At 43.1% G+C, this 20347-nt stretch overlaps 1 protein-coding gene across 1 annotated transcript in view; it reads left to right on the forward strand.

Annotated features, from left to right (window-relative positions):
- ZNF804A (zinc finger protein 804A) overlaps positions 1-20347 on the forward strand; it is a 156602-nt gene that overhangs the window by 117130 nt on the left and 19125 nt on the right. The window contains exon 2 of the mRNA XM_075512197.1: positions 2515-2658. Within this exon, the coding sequence (XP_075368312.1) occupies positions 2515-2658 (144 nt within the window). The remainder of the gene's footprint in view (positions 1-2514; positions 2659-20347) is intronic.

The following is a 20347-nucleotide window of genomic DNA, read 5'->3' on the forward strand; positions in this document are numbered from 1 at the left end:
AATTAAAAAGTGGGTGTTTATGACCTTTTCCAATAGGCAACAACTGAAACCAGCAGAACGCAGCTGCAAAGCGAAGCAAAGGGAACGGTCCTTAGTCAAGAGTCACTTTCCTTAGTTGTACAGAATAAAATCTTACACAGGTTCAAGAGGTTGACCTGATCCAATACAGCCATTCGTATGTTCCTAAGGTCAAATACTTTTGGTTCTTGTCATTTAAAAGTCTTGGTTTTCCCCTCCCCCGTGCATGATCGCACTCCGTTATTATATTCCATCTACTTGTTTGCGTCTAATTTAGGTGATGTGATGACATTCTTTACTTGCCTCTGAAACTGTGATGTAATACGGTAATGTAAAACTAACCCTGCCCCTGAAAGAACCCTAGCTGAAGGAATTTCGTAGTAGAAGCCCCAAGATCATGATGAGATTTTATTACTTTGCAGTAAAGTCATTCATGGGGTTCCAGTGTCTCTGCTCCATTAGGATGCATTGGCATGTCAAATATAATTGCATTCGGGTTAGATTCTGCTATATAAGAAGTATATTTTTTCAAAAATGGTGCTTTACGTCAAGAGGAACACCAATGAAGTTACGTAACTTTATTCAAGGTATTATGCTACATTAGTAAGTCTTGCAAAATTTTGCTTGAGGGTTAATCGACAACATGGTGGGAGATCTTTATACAAAGAAAAATTATTATTCAATTCACTGTTCTTGTCTTAGAATCCATCGCGTTTGCTCTCGTCCTTCACAGATGTCATATATAATATTTCAGAGTTCTGAAAGATATTATTCCCCCAAATCCAGAATTTTCTTTTTTGTGTTTGAAAAAAGCAAAATTAGGTGGCATCCCTTTGTAGACTATGAGAATTACTTTTAAAGTGTTCCAAGGAAGTATATCTCCTTAGGGTCTCTATATGCTGTCTTTCCTAAACACGGGCATCTTGGTAATAATTGAAGTGGTTCAAAATCTGTAGTTTCTTACTGGCTGATACCAAGAACTAGGTGCAGAGTTTCCGGGCTAGGTTTCCATACAGCGTAAACGTATTTCAAAGTGTAAAATACTGCTGTTTCTCGAAATAAAATGCTAACGCGCTTTGGTTGTAAATGAAACAGGTTTTATGAAACATCGTTTTAGAAATGTGTTAGAAATGCGTGAACGCCTCACGTGTCAGCCAGTATTCAAAGCACCACTCTGAAGGGACTTTTGCAATTCCTTTAAGGGACAAAAATCTGATGAGGGGGAGCCTCAGTTTGGGTATGAATCAATGGTGTTTGCTAGCAGTCCAATCATGCTAAATTGTATTTAAAGTACTAGTTTAAATAAGTACTCTGTGGGTATAATTCTAATTATATGACTATTATTCCTCTCTGTTTTAATAAACATAATTGTTCTGAAAATATTCGAATCTGATAAACATAAATTTTCCATTTTAAACTCCCAAAAATATATTGGAAGTGTATGAGTCCTAAGCTGTGACAACTGCTAGCAAATAGGGACTTTTTTTCTCCAAATTCACTCGGTTTTGGGTGTTCTGATTACCAGATCATCTTTTATCTTAATCTAACCGAACAAGGAAGAAGACAGAAACCAGGGGAATTTAGGCTCAGTTCCAAAGAGCTCACAGTGATGACATTTTGTGAAACAAACCCAAGGGGTGTATTTTCTTAAACAATACTTGCTGCATTTGGGATTTCAGGGTGTGATTCTGTCCCAGACAGACTTGTCAAAAGCAGGAGTCCTTGCACTGGAGTTATACATGTTCAATGTTTAACTGGTATTAAACTAATTTGAGATGACAGACCATTTCCATGCTCTTTCAGAACAGGCCATGTTATCATCAATGTATTTCGGCAATTAATAAATATTACTTGTGTATAATTTGCTCATAGATGATAAGCAAGGTTGTTTGTAATGCTTTTGCTAATGTATGGTGAACGGAGATGGGTGTCTGTCCTTCTAATGTCGGATGACAAGTAACAAAGCTATGGAAGTTACTCATTACATCTCAGCTACGAGCGTGTTCCTCAGGTTTTCACGTGTATACGCGTTGAAGAAGGACCCAGTAGGGTTTCTTTAATTTTGTTTTCTTTTTAGTAAGCGTACTTTCTTGTAAGAGCCTGAGAACGAGATTATTGCAGTTTGTACCTTCATGCTTATTCTGCTTGGGTGTATAACCTAGCAGATCTTTGGAGCAGCGAGTCTCGGATCGAAATTAACTCGCAAATAGGCTTCAGCGTGATAAATATTTGTGCTTAGACAGAACCTGGGGAAACCCTTGCCGCCTCTGACAGAGCCCCTAAGGGCAGCTGGCAACTGTATAGCAAATGCAAGTGTGCAAATCTCCAGCCTCGCAGCAGATACAGTAAATATGTGCAGTGTAACACAGCAAATATGGGAAGGCTTTTAGTTACGGAGGTGTGTAAATGTTTACAAATATGATTAACTGCAGAGCACAAAATCCATTCGCAGCATCAAAGGCAAAACTAAAATTACTTTTTCCCGCCCCCCTCCAGGATTATGCTGGAAAGAAAAACACGATAGCAAAAGCTCTGGAAGATCTTAAAGCCAACTTCTACTGTGAACTCTGTGACAAGCAGTACTATAAACACCAGGAGTTTGACAATCACATTAACTCTTATGATCATGCTCACAAACAGGTAAGAGGAATCTGCTCACTACTTCGACTTAGTTGCAGGCAGAATAATGAAATAAGATGTCCTGCAGGCGGGCTTGGAAATCACAGTTGAGTTGTGCCCAAATTTCAGGTTCTAGGAAGCAAAATACACTGTTTTCTTAGAAACGAATCTTAACGTGAAGATTTTACAGTCAAAAATTCCGAGATGGAAAGAAGGGGAAATGTGAACAGTTAAGTTGGGAACAGGGAATGATGAAAAATACGATTAGAAGTGTAAATGTGCAATTTCCTTGTTACCAGTTTAATTTTGCACGTAAATAAACTCTGTGGTATACCTAAGAGATGACTTACTGGGAAGCATTTGCTGCAACAGATGCGGATAGGAAACTTGCCATACTCTTTGGTAAACTTCCTTTTAGTGCAGCCACAGTTCTGAAATGGGCTATGATTTTACTTAAATGATTTTATGATTTTATGATTTTACGATTTTACTTAAAGATAAAAAAAATTGTGGTAATGAAAAGTTTCTGGCTCAGCTCACAAGAAGATATGTGTTCGCTTTAAAACATTGGTATTTACATTTTTACCACCACATTTTATCAGCACACCTCCAAGTTGTGTGTCCTGCTTTGGTAACATAAAAGCAGTGCTTCCACATAACAAGAGAGGCAATGCATCCCAGTGCAACGTCCTTGTCTCCGGAGGGGTCAGGACTATGTAATTCAGAGGAAAATACAATGCATCTTGACTCCACCAAAGGGATATGTAATGATAATGTAAAGATATGTAATAACTGTTCAGGAAATTTCTACTTAGTCCACTTAGCTGGTAATTATTCTGTATCTTTTTTTTTTTTTTTAGCTGGTGAAATCATATGGTTGTGGATCTGGATTGATTGCTTTTCATTCTAATTGAATCTCCCTTTGTCCTGTAATTCTGCTCAGGGTGAAGGTAGATGAGTTGCTACACGTGTTTTATATCTGTATTATGTAAGCCAATGACTTGCTTTTCTTTCCTTCAGCACTTCTCCCTGAAACACTTCCCTTTCTCTCTCACTGATATTTTTATTTAGCCCGTAATTTACACTGTCGGCGTGAGTGTTAGATTTAGTTTTGAGACCTATGGAGATGTGGACCTCAGCAGCAATAGCGATCTGTGAGAAGCTGGAGGGACAGATATATTAGATAAGAAATTAGCAGGTAGCTCCCTTGCATCCTACAGATATTTATCGTGAGTTGCCAATATTTTCGGTGAAAACACAGCTGGAACTGATTCTTCAGGTGTTATGTTCACACAGCAGCACCTCATTGATGGAAGGCAGGAAAAAAGAAGCGATGGGCAGAGTCTTCCCCACTTGCACTCTCTTAGGATTTTTATTTATTAATTTTGAAGTGCTCCGAAGCACTTTTAAATAATGAGAACCTGAAGGCTGCAGTGTCCGTTCCTCTATTCGGTATTGATGAAACATTGATTCTGAAACTGAGGTCAGGTGTGAGACCGAACAGGGCCTTGTTCCCAGTGGTTCACGTAGTTATTCTTGTTTTCGAATGGCTTTGGACAGGAGATGGTGGGCACTGCACCAGCGTCTGACGGAGCACTGGCAGCTCCCGCCTCTCCATCCTCTGCGTAGGGAGCCTGTGGGTCTGGGTTTGCATGTGGCTTTGTGGATGTGTTTGGTGGAACACAGGAAGCCCTCCTCTTCCTCTGTAAGACCTCCACAGCTCTAATCTCCCTGGTAGGAAATCAGACAAAAGTGTTGAGTTTTCCAGTGGGGAAAAAAATTGCATGGATGCCTGTTTGGGCAAAGTAATAATTTTCTGTAATATTACTGGCAAATAAGACTATTGATTCCTGAGATTAAAATGTTAAATCAAGTTTAAGTCTCCTGGAGTGGTTTTTTGTGGTGGTTTCTACTGGTGTTATAAAGAAAAACCATTCCTCTTCCCATCTTTCAGGTGAAAAAGGGGGCAGGCAGCATATGCTGCGGTGCAGGCTCACTCAGATTCGCTGAATCTTCAAGGAACTTCGTGCCACGTGCTTTTTTTTGAGTAACCTAATTGTACTAAGTGTGCTAGAGCCATTTGCAGGTGCTACTGCTGAATGCTCTTATTTTGTCTTGAAACTTCGTACCTCGGTGGCAGAAGTTTTCCAGCCGGTCAGTAGGGCCGAGAGGAACAGATAATCTGTCCTTGGATTTTGCTTCGTATTTTTCCCTAGCTTTCTCCCTTTGATCACACCTTTCTACTAGTAACGGACAGGTAAGGGGAAGCACTTACTAGAAGAAGTTTCCCATCATCCAAGGATAGTTGTAAGCATATGCAGCCAGTTCCGTTGCAGTGATCCCAGCACCTGACAGTGGTTTCTATGTGACCAAATGGACGAAAGCTCTGCCTAAACCTGAGTTCATCTCAGCTGTTCTGAAAAGCCATATTTAATCCTCATTGAGCACTCTGTTATCTAAGCCATGGGATGGTTCATCAGAGAAAATGTTCATAACGGCTCCTGTACCTCAGTTTGATTGTAGAAGATTTGCTTTTTCTGTCCATCGATTCAAAGGTTGCTAGCACAGAAAATTTACAGGATTTAAAATAGAGGGTTTTATAATTATGTGGTTTTCCTCCATTGAATGGGGGGCCCTGTACTGTCAGGGGTTGGTTGTGTTTTGATTTATTGTGTCTTATAGCTTCTGAGCACCTGCTTTGAGATAGTATGAGGTCCTTCTGAGTGGTCCAGAAAGAAAGGATAGGAATAGAGCAAAACTAATTTTATTTCCTAGGACCTGAAGGAGTTTAGACCAGTGTCTCAACGTCTCCACCGTCTCTGTTAGCGTTTCCTTGTTCTTAGCTTTGATAATATGCTTTGGAGAGCAATATCTGTAGCCTTTATGAAATATTCCTGGAAAAGCAACTTGCAAGCAGTCAGCGGTAATGGAGAAAAATGAACTCTTTTGTTTGCTTTGAAAGCCTAGACAAAAAAAAAAAGAAAAAAACCCCAAAATATAATGCAGGTGTCTTTAAAAACAAAAATGGTCTGGGCTCAATGCAGAAAGAAATGTAACTAAGGCAGAACCGCTATTATTTAATATAGTAATGAGAGAACTGCTATTTGATGATGATGGTCTAAAATCACAGGATGCAGCTTTTGAGACCCATGCCAGGACTTTAAAAACAGCTGTATGATTTTATGCAGCGTTTCTTAAGTATTTGGAAGCACACGAGGAGCTCTCTGAAGAGCTGTATTCATGCAGGGTGAAAAAAAAAATCCTCGAAACGCCGCGGTTTTGATAAATGTGGCTGAGCATTGAGTCTAAGGCTCTGAATGACCTTCATCTCGTAGCCATGCAGAGTCGGTGCGTTGTTTTGTCTTGTCGGTGAAGAAGGCCGGATCACACAGCTAGGTCCCCTCCATCAGTCATTCCTCAAGAGACTTTTGTCTCTACAAGAATGAAGTGGGTTTATTCCTGTCTTCCTCTCCGTCCCAGAACTTCTGATTAATCACCTAATATCACGGCAGCGCACCCGAGCTCGGTGCCGTTTCCTCTCCCGGGAGTGCTCTTCCAAATATCAAACACCACCACCACCAAAAAGCTGTGATGAAAAATAAAATGAATAGCCCTAATGTATTTGCATCTGGATATGCAAATACAATCAATTAAGCAAACTGTAAGTAGGACTTTTTCCCCACAGAATCAGAGGTCATTTCTCAAACTGTGTCTCCCTGAATGAAAATGATCTCCACGCTCTAACAATGTATTTAAAATTGTATGGAAGTACTAAAACACAAATTATGAGGGAAGACTAAATTAGTAAGTATCATCTTTACCTATTACAGACACAGATTTCTCCCGTGTACATTTTTCTCCTCTTAGATGTTTTTCTTCTTTGCAGATTTGTTAGGAGATAGATGCCAAATAGGTTAGAGACTATCAATCTGCAGCCAATCAGAAGTCCAAACTTCGAACATCTCTATGCATTTGCATAAATATTTCATGGAATATGGGTGAAGAAAAAGAAATTCAGAAGTGGAAGGGTGTGGTTAGGCAGAACAATAACAATAAAACCATAATTTTACTAAAGGTATACCTCCTACGAGGCACACAGCATATAAGGTACAAAGTAGGAGCAGTATAGCACATTTGGGGATGCCAGTATTCTCAGCAAAGATAATGGGCTGTCATCAGTTGTTCGATTCTGCAATTTAAAAACAAAGCAGCAAATCCTTGTAGTCATCATTACAGCTTTTTTTAAAAAAAATCTCATTGTAGATTTATTGCCTCTTAGAAAAGAAAAGATGCCCTCTCTTCTACTTGCTTGGCGCCTGCGGAGGGTGCACTGCAGTGCATCTGCGGCTCACGAGTGGGTCAGCTCAGGGCACTGCGGTGGGGCCGCTCGCCGGCCATCTGCAGCTTCTGGCACGGCCAAAGAGCTTATATCTGCTTGAAGGGAAATGCGACACGTACTCGGAGAATGGCAAAGTGAAAGAAATTAACTATTTACCGGGAGCAAGCAGGATTTTATGTTGTTTTTTGCAGACCTGCTTTTTTTGCAGGTTGGGTCCTACTGGAGCTGTTTGAATCAGACTAAGACAGAGGCAACATGCTGTATACCATCTTGGAAATATAGAAATAATGATTCTCAAAAACCGTGTCGTCTTCTAGAGCAATATGTCAATAAAGAGCTTTATTGTAGTACACAATAAAACCTTAAGAGCTTCAAAAATGTTCTGAAGACTTGCTTCATAAGCAAAGCAAACGTGATATATAGTGGGTGAGAGTTTTGGGGATGTTCACCGATAAGGGATTTCACAACTTGAGAATATTAAAACTTCTGTTTCTCAAGTTTTAAGTGCAGCCCTTCCTGTGGACAAGCTGGAGTTGGTTACCTGATAGGGTAACGATGGAGGGGACCACAGGGAGCGATGCAGAGCAAGACAGCGCTGCTTTCGTGATGTGCGTCTGCCTTTGCCAGGCTCTGCTTGATGAGCCGTGCCCGAGAGGGGAGGCTGGAGGCAGAGCCCAAGGCCGGCTGCTCTCAGCTGGGTCCCGTCCTTTTCCACCGGTCAGCAGCCCCGCTAGAGCTCCACGCTGCCTGACATCGCGTTGCGTTTTGCTGGACCTTGCTGTGCGCTGAGCCTGAACAGGAGGGATGCTTAAGATGACAAAATAGACAAGAAGGCCATGGAGAGAATTTACGGCTGTGAAAATCCCCGAGAGTGATAAAATAAATCACTTCTTCAAGCACCACCTAGGCTGGTCTTGGATCAGAAAAATGCCCGAATGGATGTCTCGGTGCCAGGCCCACGGTGCCTTGCGTGGCCGAGATGTCGGGCGTCTTTCAGCAGGGAGAGTGGGGACGGGCAGCATGCAGGCAGCGCCCTGCCAGCCGCTCCATGCCCCGCGGACCCTGCTGCGTGCCGTTGGATGGAGCCTGTGGGAAACGGGGGTGGGACGTGCTTCCAGCGTCGTTTTTTGCGTTCCTTGCAAGTGGAAATAATTCTTTGCAATACATTTCACGGTGTGCTTTCTCCTCCTTGTAGCTAAGTGACTTACCGCTTAGTCTTGCAGCTGAGTTTTCTGGAATGGAGCAAGTCTATATTCCTTCCCTTACTTCAGCTTGTTTCTCACGTTAGAAGGGAGCAACATCACAGAGTGTCCTTATGGGCAGGCAGTCTTAACTTCCCGAATGTTAAGCAAGCATAGATGAGGATATAAACATTTTTGTTTGAATCAATCTTGTGTAGCTCTTTCTCACTGTCATTATTGCTTTCCCAGAATGTAACACGGCATCTCTTCCTATATTTCTTTTTTTCCCTCAGGAAAAGAGAGTCATCTTTGTAGCCTTGTTAAATATTAAGGGAACACAAACAAATGTTCAGCTGTGTGTTCATATACATGTGTATATTTGTAATGCATGTACAACCACAAAATGACCCCCTCCTCTTCCAAACACACGCTGCTCTATCACTGTATTTCTATTTTTTTTCCATGCATAGTGCATTATTTAACGGTCTTCTGTGGTTGGATTGGGGGTTGTTTGTTTGTATTTTAGTAAAAAGCTTCCTTTTAAGTTTTAAGCATTTACACTGACAGTAATACTAATAAGGGTCATCACCAGACCTATTAATTATAGCTCAGCACTGACGGTAGCATTGGAACAGAGAATTGCAATAGGCACTGTGCTTCCTTTCTCAACTTTAAAAAAACAAACCAAACCAAACCAAACCCCCAAACTTGCTGCTGTTACGCTGAAGAGAAAGGCAAAACCGCCAGCATGACAGGACCGCGCTGGGCCGTGACGGAGGACGGAAAGAGAAATGAGGGTCTCTGCTCCTTGGAAGGTGAGGATGTGCCCAGGGCAGATGCTGGAGAGGGGCTTCCAGGGGGAGCCTGTTTCTGGATGGTAGCTGCCAAGAGCCCTGCGCCCGGGGTCGCCCCTGGGTGCGCGCTTCGGGGAAGGTTTTGGTGCGGGCAGAGGGAAGCGCAGGGGAAACACGGTCCCGTTGCATCAGGGCACAAAGCCACGCGGAAGGCGTTCTGCTGGCCCGTTAGTAACGCGTCTGCATTGGAAGCTGCGTCCGTATTCTGCTTTACAGGATGTATTTGAAAATTAAGTAGGTAAGTTCTGTTGTTTATGAATATTTCAGTACATTTAGGGAGAAACTTCACACGCTGTTTCCTCAATGGAAGAAAAAAATTACTGTTTTCCTTCCAGTTTTTATTTTACCTATAAAATTTAATCCAGAAATTGGCTTCCTGATTGGCATCAGTGTAACACGGTATTTAGGCACTCCTCAGCTCCAGACTTGCACTGACGGGTTAGATGAGGATATTCTCGAGTAAAATATTAATGCTGCAAAATCCAATTTTGTTGCCAACTAACATTCTGTTTCCTCATTACCAAAGAAGACATATCACTACGTTCCTGCCTTAGTAATTATAACAGAAAAGATACCGCATAACGTTTTCTGGTTTTCGTGTTGGGGAAATTCTGTTCTGTAATAACGCTTGATTAACTAATTGCGTTATTTTTTCTGAAGAGGTGTTTTTAGAACAAACTTAATTACAGAAGAGAAGTATATACTCTGTCTGTCCCACTAATAGCCTGCAAACAGAATATTAACCCCATGCACTGACACTTCTGGTTGCACGAGGAGCCTGTTCTTTAACACGGGAGCAGCCGTACCCAGCTGCAGCCCTTCCTGAGTTTAGAAACTTGGTATTTATCCTCAGTTCTTTAATTCTTTTTTCTGTTTTGAATTATTGCAGCCTTCTCCTTTCTGTCCTTTTCAATATCCAGATCAGTCTGATAACCTGATAAATCAGTAATGTTATATTTCCATGCAAAAAAAAAATCGCAAATTTAATTCAACCACCCATTGCTCATTTATTATTATCTTCCAAATCTAGATTGAGCAAATTACTTCAGGGGGAGGGGGGGGAATACAGCCGCAACGCAAAGAGGGAGGGAGGAATAAGGGACCAGAAGAAACATGGTTTACTCCATACATCTCCCTCGCGTGCGTTCCTACTGTTGTGTGGTTCACTCTTTTTATTTAAAACCGTACTCATAAATTTCAGTTCAGCTTTGTCTTTTTAAACCCATTTGTGGAACTTTCTACACGTAACTTAGCTGAACTTGAGGCTAATTTTAAACTTCGCTTTACTGTACCAGCATTTACCAGGTTTCTGCTGTTTGGCCAACCCTGTTGCAAAGGAAAATACTTTTTTCCATTCAGCACTAGGATAAGAATGGACATATTAATTAGGATTTGAAGAGAGGAAATAATAGAGTGTTCCAGTACATGATTCCTGAGGCATCACGCATGTTGTAATGCATCTTTTGGCATAGAGTGTTTTGATGGGGAGAAGTGATTAAAAACTTGTGTTATAGAGGCTTGGAGATGAGATGATGGTTTCCCTATCACTCGCTTTGTTGTGTTAGGCTATGGATCAGCTAAGCAGTAACCTGGAAGAAAAATACTCTTTTTTATTTTCATTCATTCCTTAATAGAATCAATCTCCCAAAGTTCATTTAAGCGTTATTATGGCTGCAAAGTTCAAACCAATCAAGAGAAGACCTTTTCTGTAATTTTCAGAAATTCCAAATGCAGTTCCATTGCTGTCCTGAAAGTAATCAAGTAGAATATAGATTAAGTGTAAGTAATGGATAATATGAAAAGCATGTCGTTACTCCATGGTTTTGAGCTGTCAGTGATCATAGAGAAAAATGGTATTTACAATGAAGTTTTAAATTTTCTTAAATGAAGGAGAAACTAATCTGTTGCTAGTAATATATTAAATTCTGGCCTCTCAAGGTGAATCTTTTTGTTGTGACATTAACATGATGTAATTTGCTAAAACAATTAAGTGGTGCATGTGAATGGTTAGTACTCCATGCCTGATGCTGCAAAAGCCACCTTACAGTTTTCTATTTGCTACCAAAAATAAAAGCTTTGGGATATTTTTTTTTTCCTTAGGAGCTCTGCTAGAATTCTATTTTATGCCCTACAGCTCGCGCCTGCTGGTTTACAAGTGAGAGTTCACTCTTCATTGGGAAGAACCGTGCAACCTTTTCAGTACGAGCCACAGTCAATCTTAGGGTAATTATCGCAGCCTCTGCTGATCCATGCAAAATCAATCCCTTCATTCATTTCAGAAAGAGCTTGTTCTTTTTTCAGCGGTGGTTCTGACCTGTTGATGAAACATAGCGTTGCAATCAGCGTCGCCTTTTGTGAAGAGATGTGATGAGGCAAACAAAGTGTATGGAAGCGATAGCTGGTTTCCTTCAAGCGATGATTCCTGCTCAGGCTGCATGATGCACGCAGGAGGACGCCGGCCCCTCGAGAGAGCCAGGGCTTCGCTTACGGTACATCTGAGGAGAAGTCGCGTGCCTTGAGCAGACGACTAGCCTTGTTTCTTTGGGCAGGCTAGTGCTACTCTAGAAAGCATAATTACCGTTGTGCCGCATGTTTTAATTGCCGTTCAGTAGCAGCTTACACGGAAATGTCTTCAAATTCCTAAACCGCTCTAGGAGCATTCAGCAAAGTCTCAAATATGAATTCGGGTTTTTCTTCCTTTTTCCGTGTGCAGTCGATGCGGTCTTGCGACAGCTTGGCTGCAGAGCCTCTTCTCCGTGGTTGGCTTTTTGGGGCTGAGCCGCGGTGGTTAGCTGGTTGGCTTTTGTTGCGCTTGGTTTTCTAATTAGTGCTACGACTACCGCTGTCCAGTGAAGGGCTGAGTGACGCCCTAATTTAAACTTTCCCCACCCTCACACTGCCAATGAATGAAGACAGACAGACTTAAATAAGGGCTCTGTGAGCACGGGTAGGGACAGACTGGGCGAGCCGGAGTGCAGTCTGTTTTGGCCTCTGTTGGCAGACAGGCAATAGCCCTCGTTTAAGAAGATTTCAAGAGTCAGTGGAAAGGAAAGCTAGAAGTGTGCCCCCGCCTTCAGTCCTGTTTGTATTTGGGATTCAGCTGAGCCTTTTCCTTCATCTTAAGGACACCCTACACTGTTATTCCAGTAATACCTCCTAGTTTCTCACTGTGCTTTCACCTGTGCTTGTTCATGATAAACACCCTTGTGACAAACCTGAATTATTCTGTAAAGGACCTTTCAGTTTCTTCCGAAGTCTCCGTGTGTGGCAGAAGAGTAGAGGTTCAACACCAAACGATTGAAAGTGTTGATGTCTTTTGGTTGAATGATTTATTTTTTTTAAGACATTCAATCTGCAGAAGACAATGCAAATACAGGCTACGTGACTGTGCCTCCCTCTTGCAGGCATCCTTCTCTTCCCTTGAATGGTCTGTTCCAACAGCATGTTGCATCTTTTCTTAAATTAGAACCAACAGGAGACCCATGGTATAGTGTAATATAAATAATAAATAATAGTAATTCAAGTTCATTCATGATTAATGCTGCTACTATTAAATGCCCGGCTTCTCTGATATGACTTAGTGCTGTTGTCTTGATATGCAGTCTTGATATACCTAATGATAACAAGAGAGAACACAAAAAAGTTAGCTGGAACCTGTAACCCACCTTCCCTTTTCTAGCACTGAAATTCAAGAAAATTAAAAAAAAAAAAAATCTATTAAATGAAAACCTCCATCTTTTTTAATTTTGATTTTTATTTATTTATTTTAACCACCTTTTTTGTATATTTTTATATGGCTATTAAGTGCTTGCTTGCACTGGCATCTGTATGTTCACATCTGGTACAGGATCTCATTGGGTTACATGGTTTATAACTACAGAGAGAGATACCTGCCTACAAATGGTTTGTAATGAGAGCTAGAAACAAAGCAAGAGACTCGGAGCGGTAGCACGGAAGAGAAGGGTTGCAGCGGTACCAGAGGTTAGGGATCGTTATCGCAGACTCCCTTAAGGATCAGGTCTTCTCCTCCTCACCTCTGTGCATCTTCCTCCCCTGCTATTGCTGTTGTCCCTCTCCCGGCTGCAAGAGGAGCAGCTGTACCCCTGGCCAGGGGGGCTTTCGTGGAGGCACACGGGTGCCAGCGAGCCTTGCAAGAGCAGGGCACTTATGTAAGGACACTTAAGGTTATCAGTAGTCTTCGTCTCATGGACAAAAGGCGCGGTATGAGACATTGCTGTCACTAGGTATGATAAAAAATGGAGGGCTATATTGATTTGAAAAGGAACTCACAAACGGGACAAATTAGAAAAAAGTAATATAAGTGACTGAAGCATTAAAATGATGCTTATCAAACTCATCCTTAGTTGTTTTCACTCTCTTTTGCTAAGCAAGCATTACACTAACATGAATGCTTCTCTTTTTCTTCTGTTTTGTGAGGCAGAGGATGCTGCCACCTCTCCTTCTGTCTCGTCTCTCTTTGCAATCCCGCTTCTCCGCCCCAGCAGCAGACTTTTCTTCTATGCCATCTCAAGACTCATTTCTTGCTTAATGAATCTTTCTTTTTTCCTTTGTTTGGTTGTGAGTACAACACGTGCTACTGATGTGGGTTACCTCATTTTCTTCCCTCATTTCTGCCCATAGTTACATGATTTGCATTTCTAAGGAGTACCCCAATTAGTATGTTTTCTTGGCGTCAGCCTACTATGTAAGGTTGGTTAAGTTATGCATTGTATAATGAGAAATGTATTAAAAATACCATCTAAGATAAGTTATTATAGTCTACCTGTGAGCGTTATATGCTTACTGAATAAGAACATGTTTGAATCCTAACCTGTCTCACATCTGGTTTGCCTACAAAGGCTGTAACCTCTTCATTGAGCACTTGGTGTTTGCTTTGCGCAGTGGAAGCTCTAGTCTGAGGTACTCCTTAGCGACCAACACTGCCAGCGTCTTCCAACGGCCAGACCCAATATAACTGAGTTCAACCCGGATCTCAAAGAGCAAAGAAGGTTTCTGAGGGGCAGGCAAAATCACTGGGGGATTAATAGCTAAAAAAAATATCCTACGGGGAATATTTGCAAGGAGATGTTGTGTTCAGATGCTTAGAAGTAGGTCAGGCCTGAAGCAGATGTCCGTCCACCCCATGCCAAAATTCCTGCAAGGCATATGCTATACCCAAGCCTATTTTAGGATCCTTTTTCTTTTTTTCTTAACTCAGAAAAAATCAGAGTGAGGAGGAGTGGCTGTCCAAGCAAAGCTCTCGTAACAGCTGAGCAATAGGATTTGCAACGGTGAGAGCTGGGCAGCCTTCGAATGGTAGGTGTTGAATAACCTCACTTATGGTGATGAGGTGGGGGGTTACTGTACTTAAATAATGGTAGATAACGTCTCAAACGATAGCTACTCTTTTCCAAATGGCTCTGCAGGTAGAGGATTTTCTTTTCAAGCGCTGTTTGGGTATCTTGCTTTGGCTCTGCGCACCTGCCTGGCTATGAACAAAGGGAAGCTAGAATAGCTAATGACTCATCTCTCTGCCTTGATTAACAGCAAGATCAACAAGGCAAAAATAATGTCATATCATTTTCCGTAAGCAACAGCGAGGAGAAAAGATTGTGTATTAAAAAGTGCTGGATTTGGAAGCTTTTTATTCCCTTAAAGGGGATTTAATATGAAATTCAAGGTTTATGTCCCCATTTGAGTACAGCTTCCCTACCTGCTCATCGTACAATGGAGATTCACCACTACAAAGGGGCTCCCGCGCCTTCCTCTGTGGGTGTCCACGGGGAGGTTTGACTCCTTTGCGAGTCCCCCGAGTTACCATCTGAATTGGAGCTATTTGGTCTGTAATTTATTGTTAAGCAGGCAACTGAGAATTGGGTTCAAGCAGCGTACAGATCTTTTCTTGGTCCACTGCAGAGGGCGAGCGATTCTGCAGGCGGAGCCAACCCAGTTCTTGGTCGTTCTGATTGTTTTTTGAAGTGGAAGGGGAAAAAAGCCGAAGCCCGTTTCTGAGCTCAGCTAACTCTTGGGGGGAGCCCCGCACAAACGAGTTAACGGCCCTGCGTGCTGCGCAAGGTCTGAACTGAGCAGGGAGCCGGCGCGAGGGAAACGAGGGCATCCGGCGAGGCGCGGGAGGCGGCGACGCCCTGCCTGCCCTTGCGCTCCTTGAGGGGAGAGCTCACCGTCTCCCCGCGGAGAGCGGCTGCGGGCGCGCGGGCGGCCGCTCGGCTCTCGGCAGCGACAGGCGCCCTGCGTAGGTGCCTCCCCCTCCCCGGGCAGGGACTGCGCGGGGCTGGAGGATGCGCAGTGCTACGGGGGGCCCTCCTGCGCGCTGCACGTCCAGCGCTCGCTCACATACGCGCGCCGGGGAAGATAAAAAAACGAGTGAAATAAAACACACGGCGTTCATAATAAAAGTCTAAAATACTAGTCACTTCTGGGCGCAGAGATGATTTCTGCAAAGTAAACTGCCTGGTGTGCTGCTAAGGAAAATATTTTCTCGTACATTTGTAACTGCTGTCATTGACGATAAAATTGCTTGGAATATAAAATAATGGTAGTGTGTTGCCTACCGTGACAGAAACTGTAAAAGGTTTTGGCCTTTAGTACGCTTTAATGGGTGCTCTACAGAGGAGCTGACACTTCCATTTATTAACTTGTAATTGTCCAAAATAAATTCTGCCTTTTTCCCTCCCAGTAGATTGAAGCCTAGTATATGTTAATTGTGCTGGCCCTTCTTCTGGCCTGACACCTTGACAGCTCTTGTCAGCTTTTAAAAGTTATTCCCTTATGAAAACTGTACCTCTACTGGTTATTCTCCCATAATGGCCTTGCCACTCACGTCTTCTGTGTTTTTTAATTCTGACATCAAAGTTTATGCTTGGCATTGCCCCCTGAAAGGAGAGCGTTCTCTAATGACTAGCGGTAGGTCAGCACTCCCTGCTTCGGAGAGAACGCAAAAAAATTAAATCCAGCGTTTCAGTTTGCAAGTGTACGCCTGGGGCTCTTGCTTTACTAAGGCTCAGGTATTTGCTCTTCATTAAAGAAATGAGGTTGTACAGTAAACTGATTTATTAGCTATACCACCCATTGCTCTCATCTCATCAAATCTCACGCTGTGCAGGACTAGAGCATCTCATAATTTCTAAAAAAAGACCGCTAATTAACATTTATGTGCTACAGGACATGACGGTACTTCAACGGGTGGCACTTTTCCCTTTGAGTTGGTATTGGAGCAATATAATTGTGTTGCCGGAGTTGCTGCCTTCGAGATACAAAACCGAGACCTTGACCACCACGATAATTGAAGTTCCCAGACTGCTTTCTTAGGAGCGAGGGTGGTAACTCCAGTCGTGCCCTGGCCGAAATCCAGGCAGGTAATTAGATTCTGTTACATGAATCCCCCCTGCAGCTTCGGCTGATGATAGCGGCTTCTTCTCGCCCCATCCTCGCGATTCGGTGTAATTGGTGTGCACCGTCAGACAGCTGCCACCGCCTCTGTCAAAAGCGGTTGTGCTTCCTTGATGAACGATGTGGTACAGATGTACTCCTCAACCCCAGCACCTGGAAAAGGATAAAAAGCTATTGTTACGCTGTAGAATTCATTGCTATCGGAAAGATAGGTTTTGGGTAAGGAGAAATACTACTCGCTCTGTTTGAGTACTTGAGTCACCAGAAATCACTGGTTTCTGCATTTGGGTTACGTGTCAGCAGATGAACGGTGCAATTACCCTGGCACTGATCAGATCGCATCGAAGAGAACGCAAGTTAAAGGCAATGCTTTCGCTTCCACTTGCTGAAAGTGCAGTCGCAGAATATTATTTGAGAGAGTTTGATGTGTTGTGATGTGAGGGTTTTTTTTCTGATGACGACTCTGACGTGCTCTAGCATCTAAGCTTTTCTCCCTCTGACCTGGAAGATGGTGAAGTTACAATAACGTGGGGAACACACAGTAACTGGGAGAGGCCAATAAACTGTTCCTCTTCAGGTCGTTGCCTCTGAAGTGCAATAACCTCTGTGAAGATGGTGTAATTAATGGTTTCACTACATTCAGGATCTTCAAGAGTGAAAGGCAAACCTATCAAAATTGGTAGGAGTTAGAGTTTCGTTTTCATGTTCCAGTTGTGCTGAGCCTGGAAAATCAAGCTGCCAACTCTGTCTCCCCAAACAGCAGGGACTAGAAAGACCAGTTCTTGGAAAATATGATTGTTGCCCCAGGTTCTCCCATTACCTTTAGGATTAAGAACGAGAAATGGAAGGCATTTCCATCATAAACGCAACTCAAAGGGCCATTACGAAAGACCAGAAATAGTTGAGGAGCTGTACAAGAGGAAGGATCAACTACTTTAAATGAGAATGGACATTAAAAGTAACATGACTTAGTCTTTCCTAAATTTTACATCCCTTTGGCCATTTATTTGCTGCTGGTGGATAGAGTGAAGCTCTTCTGTAACGTGTCAATGGCTGGAGAATTCCTCCAGAGTGGAAGTGAGAGAGGCAATGCTTTCCCTGGCACTAAGCAGAAATCTGGACGCAGATTGCAGATGTGCTGCGTACAGGATGCCAGCTGGTGTCTTTCTTGAGGGTCAGTAGAAATTTCAAACAGAATGATTTATTGTTAGTGATATTGCCCCAGGCAGAAGTGAGAGTTCGCAGCATCAAAGTGACGTGTACTCGTTGTAGGCACATGAGATTTGTTCCACAACATCTGTTAAAAGAGGGAAGCGAGTCGAAGCTGTGCTAACGTATCTGCTTGTAAGGGTGAGACTGCTGCCTATAATCATGTCAGAATTCTTTATTGCCTTTTGGAAAAATACTAGATCTGGTTTCAGTAGTGAGAAGTACCGGGGACTTTCATTGCTTAAATGTGCCTGCGTTTGATGAATAGACCCACCTTGCGCTTGTGCTAGGTGCAGCTGTGTACATGCAGCGTCTCAGGGAAGGCTTTGAATTTCTGGTGGGAAGCCAAGTATCCAAATTTAGGTTTTCAGTAATTTTGTTCTTACACTTCACCATCTCTTACCCGTTGAACGAAAGCTTGAAGTTTTAACACTGCAAAATATTGATATTTTAATACAAGAGGTACTTGAAATTATGCAAAATTACTTAAGTGGTCCTTATATTTCGTTTTTAGTGTCCACTTTTCAATGCAATCATTAGAATGCATTTTAGAAGGCTAGCGATATAAAAGATGGTTTTCTTTCACAAAGACAGCCATTTGCAGTTTTTCACCCAGGATCTGATTACCCTTCTTCAATTTTAGAGAAAAAAAAGTGCTAAAACCCTAGCATAAGATGTAGGTTCAGGGCATAGCTACATTCAGTTTATCTCTATGCAGTAAAGTACTATACGTTAATAAGATTTGATGAGAATAGAAAGCACTGTATAACTTATAACCAACTTATTAAAATTAAGTAGCTATTACTTTAGTTCCATCTTCAGTGATCTTTTAGCAAGTTATTTCTTTTATACGAATTGCTCTAATTTGGGCAGTGGGATCAAGAAAGAGCTTTAGTTGTCTGCTAGCAGCTTACCCAGGGACCCGATTCCTCAAAATTTGGGAAGGTCCTACCGAGTCCAGGTGCAGGTGCACAAAGCGAGCTCTGGCGCTGCCTTTGCAGGCCGGTGAAATGGCAAACGGTCCTGAAAGAAGTCAGATGTTTGTCTGCCGCTCCGTCTGAAGAAGTGTTTTGAATGATGAAACCGTGAGCCATTCTCCTGCCTTACGTTAGCAATGATCTGTGACTTTGCTGTTCTGTAGCTAATCCTCTTCGTAAGCGTGCCTTACGTGCCTCCGCAACAGGACAAAACAACATGAAATGGGTCATGCGGATTGCAGCTCCTAAATATTCTCAGATCAGAAATCAGATCAAGTATCAGTACTGTGCAGTGTTCTTCATGGCAGCTGCTTCACGCTAACTCGATTTTACAGGCAGAGTTTGAAGGACAGGCTATTTTGTTTCACAACTGGGGCCATACAATAAATCTGAGTCAGAGCCAGAAATGGTGTATGGGTCTCCTGATTGTCTTTATCTGAAGCCTATTTGGACATGCTTTCCTTTCATTACAAATGTGCTCACCATCCGGTGTACCGTGCATTCATGTGCTGATGTAGCCTAGTTTTATGGCACACTGGTAAGGACAGTAGTTCTTTCAGCATACATGCTGTGTAATAGCAACTGTGCTATTCTCTGCTGAATTGCATGTTTTTACTGGAACTAGAATCACAGAATCACAGAATCGTATAGGTTGGAAAAGACCTTTAAGATCATCGAGTCCAACCATAAACCTAACACCACCAAGACCACCACTACACCATGTCCCTAAGCACCTCATCCAAACGTCCTTTAAATACCTCCAGGGATGGCGACTCAACCACTTCCCTGGGCAGCCTGTGCCAATGCTGGACAACCCTCTCGGTGAAGAAAAATTTCCTAATATCCAGTCTAAACCGCCCCTGGTGCAACTTGAGGCCATTTCCTCTCGTCCTATCACTTGTTACCTGGGAGAAGAGACCGACCCCCACCTCTCTACACCCTCCCTTCAGGTAGTTGTAGAGAGCAATAAGGTCTCCCCTCAGCCTCCTTTTCTCCAGGCTGAACAACCCCAGCTCCCTCAGCCGCTCCCCATCAGCCTTGTGCTCCAGACCCTTCCCCAGCTTCGTTGCCCTTCTCTGGACACGCTCCAGCCCCTCAATGTCTCTCTTGTAGTGGGGGGCCCAGAACTGAACACAGCATTCGAGGTGCGGCCTCACCAGTGCCGAGTACAGGGGCACGATCACTGCCCTACTGCTGGCCACACTATTTCTGATACAAGCCAGGATGCCATTGGCTTTCTTGGCCACCTGGGCACACTGCTGGCTCATATTCAGGTGGCTGTCAACCAACACCCCCAGGTCCTTCTCTGCCAGGCAGCTTTCCAGCCACTCTTCCCCAAGCCTGTAGCGTTGCATGGGGTTGCTGTGGCCCAAGTGCAGGACCTTGCACTTGGCCTTGTTAAACCTCATACAATTGACCTCGGCCCATGGATCCAGCCTGTCCAGGTCCCTCTGCAGAGCCTTCCTCCCCTCCAGCAGATCAACACTCCCACACAACTTGGTGTCATCTGCAAACTTACTGAGGGTGCACTCGATCCCCTCGTCCAGATCATTGATAAAGATGTTAAACAGAACTGGCCCCAACACAGAGCCCTGGGGAACACCGCTTGTGACCGGCCACCAATCGGAGTAAACTCCATTCACCACCACTCTTTGGGCCCGGCCATCCAGCTGGTTCTTTACCCAGCGAAGAGAACACAGAAGACATTTTAATATGTGTATATTTGTGTTAGAGGTAAAA

Source organism: Mycteria americana, chromosome 9, assembly GCF_035582795.1.
Source record: "Mycteria americana isolate JAX WOST 10 ecotype Jacksonville Zoo and Gardens chromosome 9, USCA_MyAme_1.0, whole genome shotgun sequence".
In the NCBI taxonomy this organism is placed as follows: Eukaryota; Metazoa; Chordata; class Aves; order Ciconiiformes; family Ciconiidae; genus Mycteria; species Mycteria americana.